This window comes from Phyllostomus discolor, chromosome 3 (genome assembly GCF_004126475.2).
Source record: "Phyllostomus discolor isolate MPI-MPIP mPhyDis1 chromosome 3, mPhyDis1.pri.v3, whole genome shotgun sequence".
NCBI classification, from domain to species: Eukaryota; Metazoa; Chordata; class Mammalia; order Chiroptera; family Phyllostomidae; genus Phyllostomus; species Phyllostomus discolor.
The window spans coordinates 60,726,565-60,742,078 of record NC_040905.2 but is presented as its reverse complement, the minus strand read 5'-3'; the positions used below and the strand labels follow the sequence as shown (position 1 = coordinate 60,742,078).

Here is a 15,514-nt window from a genome sequence, read left to right as displayed (position 1 = left end):
TTACATCCTTGAACCTTTTCATAATACCTGGTTTAATGCTCTTATCTCCTAATTTCATCATATCTTAACATTTCTAGGTCTGTTTTTACTGACAATTTCACCAGTTATGGATCACATTTCCTGTTTCTATGAATGTCTGTAATAATCTGTACTGGATAATGGGCACGATAAATATGTTGGTGAGTGTCTGGATATTGTTTGTCTTCTTTGAAAGACCATTGTATTTGTTTTAGCAGCAGTTAAGTTTATTGTGGAACAGATCATTTGTAGACCTGTTTTAAAGCTTTGCTAAAATAGATCTAGAGTAGCTGTTATTGTAGGAATAGTTCACCTCTCTTCTCAGGCATGGCCCTTCCTAGGTCACCGCTGAATACTCTTGAGTTTTTGGTGAAACCTTTTCGTTCTGTCTGGTTTGAACTCAAATGTCTCTGAACCCTGTATGAGCTCTCGGAATTGTTCATCTCTAAACTGTCAAGTGTTTTGTTTGTTTTTTCTCAGTAGTTTTCTTACTCTGGCCTCTTGAAAGTTTTATCCTATGCATAAATAACTTAGCCAAAGCTTAAAGAAACTTATATGTAGATTTCTTAGAGCTGTTTTTCTGCCTCACTCCCTACCTTTGGTATTATGTCTTGCAAACTCTAGTTGTCTCTGTCCCCCTGAGCACCATTCTCTGTCTTCTCAACTCAGCGAGGCCACTGGCTTCTGCCTGGGTTCCTCCAGTATGGCCACAGTCCAGAAATTTTTTTCAGGCAGAAAGCCAAGATGATTATGGGGCTCATCTCCTTTGTGTCCCTTTTCTTTGGGATCACAGATCTGTTATTCTTACCTATTTTCCCATTCTCCAAAAACAGTTAATATATTTTATACATTGTCTGTTGTGTTTATAGTGAAAAGGCAGGTCCAAATACTAGTGCAATTATGTGCTGCAAGAAGACATTTTGGTCACCATCAGACTCAGTACAACAATTGTCCTATAAAATTAAATGTAATGAAAAATTCCTATTGTCTAGTGACATAGCTGTCCATAAGGTCGTAGTGCAAGACATTGCTCATGTGTTTGTGTTGACACTGGTATAAACAAACCTACTTGCACTGCTGGTCATGTAAAAAAGTACAATACATACAATTATGTACAATACATAATACTTGAAAATGATGACGAATGACGATGTTACTGGTTTATGTATTTACCCTGCTATACTTTTTATCATTATGTTAGATTGCAGTCTTTCTACAAGACTTACTGAAGAGTTTACTATGACACGGTATGCTGTGTTATGCCTGTGGCAGCCTCATACATTTCATATTACTATCTTTCTTGATTGCATCATTTCTCTTGTGCTTGATTTAATCTCATGTTGTTTTGACGAGTAACATGCTGCACAGTCTTGTAGCCTAGGAGCAATGGGCTGTACCATATAGTCTAGGTGTGTAATAGGCTATACTATCTAGGTTTGTGTAAGTACAACTCTGTGATGTTCTCCCAATGATGAAATTGCCTAATGATGCATTTCTCAGAACATCCCCATTGTTAAGCTGCACATGACTGTAATTCCACTATGGATGTCTGGAAGCTAAAGTATAACAATTTTTTGGATGTTTTTGCTTGTGTTTGTTTGTTTTTGCTTATAATATAGTAGAACAGAAAAGAAGGAAACTACTCTTCCTCTCTCTCAAACAGTGGTTATAAAACAGAGTATTGCCTCACTTAATAAAATAGCTCATCTTTCTTAGCATAGTGGTTCCTAGTAGAATCCACAGTATTTTGTTCACAGAACTTGGCTTCTTTTCTAGCTCAAGAAAGACTTTCTTGTTAAATTGATAAAACTCTCCATGTGGAAAGGTAGAAGGAGAGTGGTGATTATAGAACCCTTTTTTCCCCTGCCATCTTGAGAGGGGTAGACGAAGGGAGAGAAACATCAATTTGTTGTTTCTTGCACATGCCTCAACCAGGGAGCGAGCTGCAAGCTAGGAATGTGCCCTGACTGAGAACTGAACCAGTGCACTTTCAGTTTGTGGGATGACACCCAAACCAATGGAATCATACTGGTCTGGGCATTCTTTACCTTGTTTTGAAAAAAGATAGAGAAGCAAAGTATTATTTCTAATACAGTTGCTGATATTTTCTCATTTTCATAAATTCAGATGGCATAGCAAATGCTACTCTGAGTTTCTCAGTGTACCTGGTATTTTTCCCAACTACAGTGGGTCTCATTCTTTATGTGAGTGATTTTTTTTCCCCTTAGGTAAATAATTTATAGGAAATTTATTATTTGCATGTACTATTTATAATTTATAGCTTGTTTCTTTTCCTGGCTTACTGATATCTATTATTAAACCTTGTATTTTCATGTATTGGTCAACCTTAGATGTGTGTATTATATGTTTCCTTGATTATGTTAATAAAAGTCTACATAAAATCACCCCCAACCTATTTATTTGCCATTGAGACAAATTTTATAAATATTTACTTTAACAGAGAGAGAAGAAAAAACGATTATGGAAAGTTAGAGGGATTCTTTACTTAAAAGCATGTCATAGTGATGTTGTTGTCATGAGTGCCCGAGTTCAGTAACCATGGTGTCTTCATTCTTCTTGGTTTTGAAACACAAATAGTGATATTATTTTATTATTATTTTAATCCTCACCTAAGGACATATTTATTAATTTGAGAGAGAGAGAGAAACTGAGAGATAGACAGACATTGATATGAAAGAAACATCAATCTGTTGCTTATCATATGCATATCAAACCAGAAACCTAGGTATCTGCCCTGACCAGAGTTTGAACCTGCAATCTTTTTTGGTGTATGGAGCAATTATCCAACCAGTCGAACCCCTGGCCAGGGCATGGATATTGATATTATTAAGAGAAACGGGAAATATTGGGCCCTAGTGTTTCATACCAAATCATCTGAATATACCCAGTATTAAAACTAAAATCATATGAATTTATATGGCCAGGAAATAAATCTAAAGCAGTGGTTTTTATGGTGGTACATCTCAGAAAAGACCCTGCTTTGACTGTTTTTTTCCTTTTGGGCCAGAACAATGCATGGGAGGACTCTGTAAACTCCAGGTGGTACTGTTAAACCAGATATTCTTAACCAAAGGGGGTAGGATTCAGGTGGGCTTCAAAGTCTGTGCACCTCAATGGGATAAAAATACATCTTATTTTTTCCTAACTGCTAACCTAAAGTTTTTTTTATTATAAATGTTGGTGTAAAAAATAATAGTATTAGCCTTTGACTTCGTCACAGGTAGAAACCACAGATGTTTTTTATATGATATAGTACTCTTGGGGATATCAAAATTCATTATAATAAGGACAATATATCCCGAATGTGGCTTTAAAAAAAATTGGACAAAGTAAGAATGCCCAGTTTAGGCAATGAAAGTTACCTTTTTTTTTTTTTTTTTTTTTTACTTAAGCATCCTCTTTTGTTTATGTGCTTGTCTATGGTATTAGGTTACGAATAACCCTTAATTTCAGTTTTGTATCCACTCTCCCTTAGCTTCTTTATTTTTGGACTTTGAACTAGGGAATGGAATTATCATGTAAGTTCAAAACGTATTCCAGACTCCCAGGCAGGCAATTTGCCTGGGTTTGAATTCGGACTGGTGACTTATTTGGCTGCATGACCATGGGCAGGTTATCTAACCTTTTGAATGCTTTGGTTTCTCCTTTACTTCAGAGGGTTGTTGTGAATATTAAAGGAGATTTATTAAAAGCCCTTATGTCAGATTGAGTGCTTTGCATATGTTTGCTATTGTTTGTGCCATTGTTATTGTTCATTTGAAAAAATTGACTGCCATTACATGAGTTAGGCCCTAGACCTTTAGCCCAAGACAAATATATATAGTTGCGTTTCTTCCAAAAACTTAAAGTTTAGTGTCACAGACAGGTATTGGAAAACACATTATTAAACAATCTAACTGTGTGGAAGGAGGAATACAAAATTCCTAGTATGTTCTGAGGATATGTTGGGATGCCAGGCAAGGCAATGTTAAAGCTAGATAAGTAAACAATGGGACAAGTATTCTAGGCAAAGCATCATTTGCAAAGGCTCTGGGGTGAAGAGATCCTTATGCATCTGAGAATTTAAAAGAAAGAATTTAAAAGAAAAGAATTATACAATTCAGAGAATGAGGAATGGTATGGTATGAAATTTGAGAAGTAGGCAGGGGCCAGATCTGGTGGGGCCTTGCTGGATTTAAAGACTGGGGCCTTATCTTTATAGTATTGCAAAGCTATTAGATTTGCAGTTTAGAGGAGTAATATGTTTACTAATGAGAGATATGATCTGAAGGAAAGTTTGCTGTTTTAGACATAGCAGAATTAGGCTTCACAAGCAATCAAAGAAGAGATAATACCTGTTGATAGGCTAGAATGTACTGAAATGGTCATAGTAGAGATTGGGAAATGTGGAGATCTTTCAATATTAGCTTGAGGGACTTTATTGATTGTAAGGGATGGAAGAAGGACAAAGAGTCATGATATTTAGGCTTGGAACTGGAGCAGTTAGGTGGACGATAGTGCCGTTTATGGAGTTGAATGAACACAGTGGGGGAGAAACAGGTTTGGACATGTGTAGATGGGTTTCAGTTGGAACATACTGAATTTGAGATGGCCTGTGAAATCACTACAAGGAGATATCTGTAATTAGTTGGACACATTTATAAGTCTTTGTCTCTGGTAAGTTATTTAAGAATCTGGTTATTGGGGAGAAAGGCTGGCTTAGAGTAAGGAGGACTCTTCTTTAGAGCTCGTAAAAGGAAAATGTGAGAGCAAGTGATCTGAAGCACATGTAAATGAAGGACAGCTGGGGATATAAGACTGGAACTCCAGGGAATGTTAATGAAAGTTGGAGGAGTGAATTTTATTTCAAAGATATGCTGAAAAAGCAATTACTTCAAAAGACTTTTTAAAAGTTTAGAATGTACCCATGAAGAATGAAGTATAAAAGATTTTAAGGGGAAAAATAGGGATGAGATGAAGATGATTTTAGTGAAATTTAAGATGTAGTTCTGACTTAAGAGAATATACACCCAGGGTAAATGTTCTTTAGTTCTAATTAGACAACTCATTGCCATTCATATCATAGTCTCTTTAATGTAAAGATGCTAGAGGAGCCCTTTTAGGCTTAGCCAAACTGACATTATTGAATAATATTAAACCTTAATTATTAAGAAACTTTATTTTTTATCTTTCCTTCTTTTTTCCCTGTGTTCCTCCTCCCTTCCTTCATCTTACCCTCCTTTTTTCCTACTCTCCCTCCCTCCATACCTTGCCAGGAGGGAGCTAGGATGAAATGTGGAGTTTCTATAAATGGGACATTAAAAGGGAAAGGTGTTTTTCCTTTTCAAATAATTAGGTAACTTGCAGGGTAGGTTTTTATTTTAAATGATTTCTAAGTTCCAAAGTAATAACTTTGTGTAAATTTAATTGGCATAGAATTTAATAAATAATGCTTAAGGTTAGGTATGTTCTTCTTAGTAAATATTTTTGTGAAGCCTTAAGTATTTTCAAAAAATTTACTAAACTGTGGTACATCCACAGAATGGAATACTATACTGGTGAAGAAGAATAAAGGTCTCTGTTACTGAGAGGATAGATCATCAGTATAGATTTGTGAACAACAAAGTAGCACAGTGTATTTAGTCTGCTCTAAGAAAGAGAAGATAAGAATAAATTGTGTAACACTGTGTAGGATGCTTTTATTTTTTAAAGAAAGTGAGGGAAATAATACATTTTTATTTGCTTATATTAGCACTAAGAAACACTGGAGGATACATAAGAACCTGAAAGATTACCAATAGAGGTCAGAGTGTGAGGCGTACAATGGAGGAGGGTAGGGGTGTGGTGTCTATTGTCTCAATGTCTTTTGTGCTATTTTTTTAACGTTTAAATGAAAATCTTGTGAATTTGTATACAATACAAAAATTAATTTTAAAAATATTTTAAAATATTGCTTATTTTTAATAAACAGAAAAGTCATATGTTTGTCATCACTACTGATTATTTTTCATCCATTCATTGTCCGTGTATGTTGCATGTCAGTGACGCTGCAACAAAGTAGGATGTGTGTGATTCTTATTTATAAAAGGACCACTTTGGTGGGCCAGCGAGAATGTGACGTAGCCACTATGGAATCCTAAATGTCATAAGAAAAGCATAGTCATTGGCAGGATCAGTGAAAACTTCAGGTAGGAGGTGGCATTTGAATTGATATTTGAGCAATTAGAGAAAAATGAGGGAAGTTAAGAGAATTTTAAGTGGGGATAAACATAGGCATAGACATGGAAAACTATAGAACTTGCTCAAGTCTTTGCTTTTGATTAGCAATAAGGGATGAAAATTATCCTTATGTAAAACTAGCCTTATAACATTTCAAGACATTAAAATGTTTTGATGAAAGTAAATTGTTGTTACCCTGTTTGTCATTTGCCTTATATCTACTGAAATACTTGTGGAAACACATGCAGTCTCAGTAGCACCTAAACTAGGAATATGTACAGTACAGGAAATTTATAAAAACCTTTTGTTTTGGTATAATGCACACAGAAAATTTGTGTGATTACAAGGACCATATATTTTACATTATATAATTTTTTTGAACTGTTTGAGGGTAAAGTTGGAAACCTTATGCTCTTTTACCCCTATTACATTGATGTATGTTTCCTAAGAACATTCTCTTTGTAATTACATTAGAGTTATCAGAATCAGGAAATTTTATATTGATCCAGTATTATGAATCTACAAGTCATGTTTAAATTTTGCTAATTGTCACATAAAGCACTTAATAGATGATATTCCTCATCCAGGATTAAATCCAGGCTTACACTTTGCATTTAGTTGTCATGTCTCTCTTCTTTTTTAATCTGGAACCATTCCTTAGCCTTTTTTCATCTTTCTTGATACTGGCATATTTTGAAGTATAGGACATTTGTAGAAGGACCCTCAATTTCAGTTTGTCATATCTGTTCTCATAAGCAGATTCAGCTCATGTGTTTTTGATCAAAGTACCTTAGATGTATGTGATCTTTGTCCTCATGCACGATATCAAGAGTACATGATTTCGGTTTGCTCCAGTATTGGTGATGTTTTCCAGGTTGTACCATAAAGTTACTGTTACTCTTTGTAATTAATCAGTAGTTGAGGGGAATATACTTGAGACTGTGTTCTTTATGAAACTTCCACTTGTTAATTTTAGCATCTATTGGCTTTCTAACTCCGTAAATTATTCTGTATGCATTAGTTGGCATTCTACCCTAAGAAAGAACATTCTTTCCCCTTTCTTTTTTACTTTATTTATATCATTATGGACTCATTGATTCTTATTGTATTCAATGTGTCATATAATCCATTGCTGTCATTATTTTGATGCCTAGATTATTTGAGGTTTGGCCAGACGGCTTCTCATTAAGCAGATTGTGTGTTCTTTTAACATTTATTCATCACTCTTTCAGTATTTTCTTTCTTCTTCTTTTTTTTTTCTTTTGTGCAGAATTTTTATTTTCAGACTCACCTTTCTGTGCTCCAGGACCTGATTCATTGTTTTCTCTTAGGATCCTTGGGTCTTCTTCCATCTTCAAAACCAGTGGCCAATCAGGGCCTTCTCATTTTGCATCTTTCTGGCATGCTGTTTTTCCATAATCTTCCACTTTTAAAGATTCATGTGATTAAATTAGATATACTCAGATAATCTCCCCTTCTTGAGTTCTTAACATTAACCATATCTACAGAGGCCCTTTTACCATGTAACATAACATTTTAACAGGTTCTGAGAGCTACAATGTGGACATCTTTGGGTAGTCATGTTTCTGCTTATCACAGACAGTAATACTCACTGGTGTCTGACTTTGCTAAATCAGTTTCCCTTTTCTGTTAGAATCTTCCAACCTTTTCCTCCTTGATTCAGTGAAAACAAAAGAGGTGTTAGGATTCAGAGTCACTATAGTACTATATTAGATATAATGGCTATAGAAAAATTATAGAGTAAACAGATTCTAGAAATACTGACAAAAGAAAATATGCTCAGAGTATTGCTTTTAAAAATAAGAAGTCCTTGTTTGTGAGTTTATATTAACTTGTTCTAATCCATAGTGTTAAAGCCCATAGTTATTCATAAAGGAACAGGAAGTAAACTATTACAAGTAATCAGTAGACTCTCTCAATTTAGTGTAAAAAACATTCCAAAATAGAGAGATTCTCATTCAGAACAATAAATAATAATAATTCATGTGAATTTTGCTAATGGAAAACATTGCATCTTAATATGTTATTTTCTTTTCCTACCTAGATCATCACGAAGTATGTATATGAGCTCCTGGAAAAGGACTGTAATTTGAAAAAAATCTCTATTCCAGTAAGTCCAACTTTAAAAATTGTTTATATTTCCAAATAAAATGATTTTCAGTTCAGAAGGAAACTTTTATTTTAGGTTAACTATGATAAGTTTAAATGTTAAGGTCTTCATGTTTTGATATTGATAAAGATGATATTAAATTCCTGTCAGTATGCCTAATCTCGTTGTACATAATTGTTCTTAAAAAACAATAATCTTCAGAACTTTTGTGCACAATGAGATAAGGTATACTACAAAATAGCTGGGGGGATGTGAAGTTCAGCATGGGGAATATAGTCAGTATATTGTAATGACGGTGTGTGTGCCAGGTGGGTACTAGAAATGACAGGCGGAACACTTTGTAAGGTGTATGATTGTGTGGCCACTAGGCTCTACGCCTGGAAACTAATAATTTTGAATGTAAGCTGTAATTGAAACAAATAAAAGTACATCTATAGGTAAATAAACACTAATACATAACCTATAAAAAAAATTATTTCTAGTCTTTTTGAAAATGATAATACAATTAAAAGGACTACCTTTCTCTCTCTCCCCTTTCCAATTTCATTGATATAGTTTATTTTTAGTTATTTATTTGAAGTAAGAAAACATCTTTCTTGTCTCATTAGATATTCACCTTCTCTTTGTTTCATGATTTTTAATTATATGTTTTATTTCTATGTTATTTCTTCTACACATTCTCAAAGTCATTCCTGATGCTTCCTGTTTGGTGATATAGCTCCTTCCTTTTTTGGCAGAATACTTCCCTTTTTGGGCAGAAATTTTGCACATTTTGCCATTGCAGAATCAAAAAGTTTGAAATTCATTCTCAAGAAAGCCTTTTTGTTTTTAATGTCAAACATGAAATATTAAGCTTTCAAATGAAGAGAGACTAATCTTATATGTGAAGTGGTAGTGGGACTAGATTAGAAGATCTTTGTTGTCCCTGACAACTCTCAGATTTTATGATATATATGAATCTGGAAGACTTACTAAAAAGTAATTCATTTAAAGTATAAAACTTTGCATATAGATAATTTTGTTTGCATTAAATTTTGCATAAGATTTAAAAATTTGGGGGTTGTTATTCTACTATGAGTTACAGGATTTGAGGATTTCTTTTTTTAATTTTTTTTTATTTTAATCATTGTTCAAGTACAGTTTTCTCCCCCCTACTCCCATTCCAGCCCACCCACCCAACCGTCCCCCCTTCCCCCCATTACCCCCTTTTTTAAATTTTTAAAAAGATTTTATTTATTTATTTTTAGAGAGGAGAAGGGAGAGAGAAAGAAAGGGAGAAAAACATCAATGTGTGGTTGCCTCTTACACACCCGCTACTAGGGACCTGGCCTGCAACCCAAGCATGTGCCCTAGACTGGAATCGAACTGGTGACTCTTTGGCTCACTCAATCCACTGAGCCACACCAGCCAGGGTGAGGATTTCTTTATCCTCACAAATTATCCCAAAGTTAATTTTTAAAAACAGAAATCTATTTTATGTTTAATTTTCTATGGATAACCTCAAATTTAGATCACATTGTTAATTTTTTATTCCTTTGTTCATTCATTCAACAAATATTTATGTAAGGGTGCCAGGCGCTGTTCCATGTGCTTGTGAAATACTAATGAGTAAAAAACATTTTTAACAACTAGGCCCACCGTTATTGATTTGGAAACTTTCATTCCTTTAGAAATATATGAAAACCAAAATTTCAGTGGTCTTTTTGGGAATGAATATACTAGTTCTTTTTGGATTCTAACTCTTTGGTTTAGTTTTGACCTTAGGTCAAGTGTGTTACTTTATTAAGACTATATATTGCATTTGGTATTCTGGAAAGTTAATGTAGGATTTTGTCATTTTATTCAGTCATTTCTGTTAATTTTATTTCTTTCAAAGTTTTTAAAGAACAATATTTAAAGAGCCCTAGGTTAATTCATTGTTAGTATACAATTAATATTGAGTCCTTTAACTCTATAATACTTGTAGTTTCATGAAACCTTGACACTCATGTCAGTCCCCTAGATATCCAGAACAAATCACAGGATAATTGCCCATATAGATCATGTTATATGAATGTTTCATTAATTTTCTTTATAGAAGGTCTGAGATTAGGTTTAGAAGGACTTTTCTCTTTGATCCAATTATTTCCCTCTCATTTAAATTTAGATTATAAAACTAATATGCAAAAACCCCCAATATACATAGAAAGAGCATTACATTATATGAGACCTATAAGTGTCAAGTCCATTTCTGGTTAGCAAAGATTTCCTGGTTTTATACATCAAAAAGCAACAAAAAATGTTTATTTTAGGAATTTAATTTCTTTAAATTATCATCATATATTTTATGTAGTTGTGAAATTTTTCTTCCATAATTTACAGTTCTTTTCATGAGTTGTCTTAAATCCCAAATAGATGCTAGCAGTGAGAGTGGGTTTTTGTTTTTCTGTTTTGAGGTTTTTTGGTATAGTTGTTCTTTTTATTACAGAAATACCACCAAATTTTTTTCGCCCTGATAATGAACTAAGTTTTTTTAGTTTTATAGTTGAACTATTTAATAAAGGAAAGAAAAACTTATTTTGTTTCTTTTTTAGATGAGAACAGTTTATTCAAGCCCATGATTTCATAGTAAAGATCATAATCATGTCTCACCACCCTCATATATATATCTAACTACAAAATATTCTCAATTGTGTTATGTCACACTTATATAGAATATTAAATTAACTTGGCTACAAATATTCTTCAGTTTATTCAGTCATGTTTTTTGTTTTGCTTTTTTCCTTTTTATTAAACTCATTGGGGGTATACTGGTTAACAAATTCTACAGGTTTCAGGTACACAATTCTATAACACATCATCTGTACACTGTATTGTGTGTTATCCACCCCAAGTCAAGTCTCTCTCCATCACCATTTATTCCCCTATAACCTTTTTCACTTCCCCCCATCCCCTTTCACCTGGCCTTCACCATGCTGTTGACGGTGTCCATGAAATTTTGCTCTCTTTTTGGTGCAGTCCCTCCACCAACACCCCCAACCAGCCACCCAGTCATTTTTAAATGAACATCACAATTAGTGGGGTTCATTAGCATCTCCAAATGAGTTGTTAACAGGTAAAATTTGTTTGGTGCAGTCTCACTAACCAGTTGGTCTTTGAAATTGATTTGTAGTAAGGGAGGTGGTATGTTGGAATGACCTTTATATGCATGTATTCTTTAATGAAAGCTCAGCTTAATGAATTACTATTGTTTGAAGATAAATGGACTTGGGACAGCCATTTCCAAACTTAAGTTAATGAAGAAAAAGTTATTTTATTCATATAATAATTTCACTGTTGAAAGTTAGCATTAACTTTTTACAAGTAAGTTATAGTTACCAACTGCAAAGTTCAGAATTCTGTGTTAAATTCATATGATATTAGCCAATAACCAGTTCAAGTACTGCCATTACTCCTTAATCATTAATACCATTACATTATTCAGTTTTATTATTTTTTCATTGAATTTTCTAATGTTCTCATATTTTTGAAGTCAACATTTTAGGATACTTAAATAAAACTTTATATACTTATTCATGGCTACCTTAATTTGTAGCCCCTTAAAATGTTTGAACATTATAATAAAAACATATTTTTATCTTTGGAAACTCACTACTTTTCCAGTTTTAAAGTGATTACTGTAGAATTTAAAGGACCAACACTTAATTGCTTTAAAAATTGACTGGGTTTTTTTGTTACAGGGGACTTTGGCAAATAGTAAAAAGAAATAGTGATCAAGCCCTTACTGGCAAGTCCAGAGCAACTGCTGTTTTCTCATTGAGATAAACAGATGTCCATTTCCTTAGCCATTCCAGGATCCTTTAAGGCCTCACTGATTTTAAGAGACATTTTTGTTTGTACATGTTTAGATGTACTGTTTGGTAAATGAATGCCTATAGTTTCTAGGCATTCCTAGAATCTAGGAATGAATCTATGGATTCATAGAAAAGAATCTATGGATTCTTTTTTTGCTGAATACTGACAACTTTGCTTTTTAATTTTTAAAGCCACTTTAATTGAATCATTCCTCTGTTTTCATATAATGTTCTTAGGTAAACAGGAATTACCTAGAGTTGGTTTTCTTCTTTCTTCCATCCTCTTTTCTTCCTCTGCAACTTCAGTCATACCTGTTGTCATTATTGTTGCTTGTTTACTCAGGGCATCTCATGCATTCAAAGCTAATGTGACTCTGTTACATTTCATATCTCTCTTCCATTGAGGGAATGAAGAACTATTGCATGACATAGCAGGTGAATTTACCCTCTCTATTTGAGGATGTGTATGTTACCAGCTTCTGTCTCTGGCCAGGCTGCATAAAGGCTTCCATTCCTGGGTACTTGCCACTGCTGACATGAAATGTGATTCAGTGTGTGCCATGCTGCATGTAATAATTGGGAGTTATCACTTCCTAAAAGTCTTTTGAGTCTCTCAAATCTAATCATATATTATCTAGTTTAAACTGAAATATTAAGTGACAATGACAGTGAATAAAAATATTTACTTTTTATCCCATAGGTAACTAGCACATAAAATAATGTTATCAGAGCACATAAATAATATTCTTTCATTAAATAATCATTATATAATCTTATGTTCATATTCTAAATGTAATTTTAAAGTTCATTTACATAGAACAATAGGTTTTTGAATTTTTAAATATTTCTCTGTCCCATCTTTGAAAAGTTGGTAGTATTTCTGAGTAATATATGATTTTCTAAAAGGTGTATCCTCCAATTGGTTTTCCTGTTCTGTATTTTAGGTACAGTATACTTCTATTTTTGAATTGTAGACTTAATAGCTGTTTGACTTTGGGCAAGTTATTTAAACTCTCTAGATTTCAATTTCTTCATTTACACATGAGAATAATCATAGCACCACCTCAATAATATTGTGATTGATACAATATTTTTAAAACATTTTACATAGTATCTGGACAATAGGAAGTACTCAAAATTAATGATTCTTAAAAATAATGATTCTTAATATACAGCAGTAATGTAGGGGCACATATATTTCTAATTTTCTTTTTTATATTTAAATTACTATCATGTCTCTTTTACTCATCCACTGTATATGTAATTGTTAATCTCTAATGAGTATTTTAATTTTACTTTAAACTTTTTTAACCCTATAATTCTTTAATAACCACTGTATAATTTATAGGAACCATTAATTGTGCTTTCATTTATGTTTATGCTTGATCAGAAAACATTTATTATTTAACTGTTTTTAATTACAGATAGATGCCACTGAAAGTGAACCAAAGAGTTTTATCTTTATGAGTGAAGATGCTTTGACAAACCCACAGAAACTTATGGTTTTAATTCACGGTAGTGGTGTTGTCAGAGCAGGTCAGTGGGCCCGAAGGCTCATCATAAATGAAGATCTGGACAGTGGCACACAGATACCATTTATTAAGAGAGCTATGGATGTAAGTGTGATTTCTTTTATATTTGGGGGGGCATTTTATAACTCTGTTTTGTGTTATAATTTATTTTAACATGTTTCTTCAAAAGTATATCCTAAATGTATTCTTACCTATTAGTTATCATTTATTGGTAATGAAAAATTGTTTTTCATTATGTTGCAGTTACAACCAAAAAGAAAATACATCTTAAGTATGTAAAATATTACATAATGTCTCTGAAATGAACACTTATTCTAATTTTTTGTTTACTATTACATGAAATATCACTTAAACTATCAACCACTTATCAATATTATTGAAATACTTCTGAAAAAAATATCATGACTGCTTTTGTAAATCTTTTCCTACCTAGTTAGAAACTAAAAAAAAATTGCTACTTTAATTTAACCTCTTATTCTTTAATGAAGAGTTGTTATAACTCGGTATTTTTTGTAATTTCTTTAAAAAAATCTCTTTAGAGGCACAAATAAAATGCTTTCAGCATGAGACATATATACTAAATAGTAAATTGTAATATTTATTGAATTACTTTCTTGAATTCAAACTTTTAGAAATTGGTGTTTTAAAATTGTGTTTAAGATTTTTATTTTCTGGCCTAGCATTCTACATGTAAATGTTAGGCTACTTTTGTTTTATTGTCTTATTCTTGGGGTCTTTTGAATAGCCAAATTTTGCAAAGTGTAGGTTTCTTTTATAAATAAGTATAGTTTTTCTTCTGGAAAAAAAGTAAAGTGGAATCTTCTATTAGAATGTAAAGTTTACTTTTGTAATTAAAATTGGGAAAGAATTCTTTGGTAACTCCAATGTACAATTCAATGTCAAAGGTAAGATGTTTCCTCCTGTGTTAAATCTGAAATGTTAATACAGTTAATCCTAGAACAATGGTTGGGGGAGGGTGGCAGTGGGGATTGGAGGAGCGTGGTTAAGAGTGCTGGCACTTTACCTTCATCCTGCACACAGTAAAAAATCCATATGTAACTCCTGACTTTCTCAAAACTTAAGGGTTAATAGTCTACTGTTGACCAGAACCTTACTTATAACATAAACAGTTGCTTAACACATATTTTATATATTATACATTTTACATACTGAATTCTTATAATAAAGTTAGCTATAGAAAAGAAAATGTTATTAAGAAATCATAAGGAAGAGAAAATACTTAACAGTATATTTTGAAGAAAACCCATATGTAAGTGAACATGCACTATTGAAAAGCATGTTGTTCAAGGGTCAACTGTATTTAAGGCCCAGCCAAACTCTTAAAGAGTATTTTTATTAATAGATTTTGAGGATCTTAAATGCTTTAGGTAGAATTTCTTAGGTTAATTATGGGTTTTTTTTTCAGTCTTCATGGGTATGCGAAGAACACAGTGGCATTATTTCTTGCAAACTTCAGTGGTGTGTTTTTAGTAGAATTTAAGTAACTAAAATAAATTGAGGTTTAAGTTGAAGTAACTCATAAAATATATTATTTCTTAATTTTATTAAATGTGTTGTGTTAACATTGGTTAATAGGGTCATAGGTTTCAGTGTACATTGCAGATCATGTATCTCTGTATTATTTAAACTGTTTCATACTCAGGGTATGAATAGTGAATGAACTTTCTGACACAGAAGTTTGTGGTTAGAAGAGATCCTGTCGATCTATTTTAGCATTATATGTGAAATATGACCATAATTCAGTGAATATTTGAAAGTAT

The 15,514-nt window shown here is 32.8% G+C and overlaps 1 protein-coding gene across 5 annotated transcripts in view; it reads left to right on the top strand.

The window, feature by feature from the left end:
* Positions 1-15,514, top strand: part of FAM172A (family with sequence similarity 172 member A) — a 410,616-nt gene that overhangs the window by 74,200 nt on the left and 320,902 nt on the right. For all 5 annotated transcript variants that reach the window (XM_028531429.2, XM_028531422.2, XM_036020535.1 and 2 more), the window contains 2 exons: positions 8,303-8,368; positions 13,626-13,817. In XM_028531429.2, the coding sequence (XP_028387230.1) occupies positions 8,303-8,368; positions 13,626-13,817 (258 nt within the window). The remainder of the gene's footprint in view (positions 1-8,302; positions 8,369-13,625; positions 13,818-15,514) is intronic.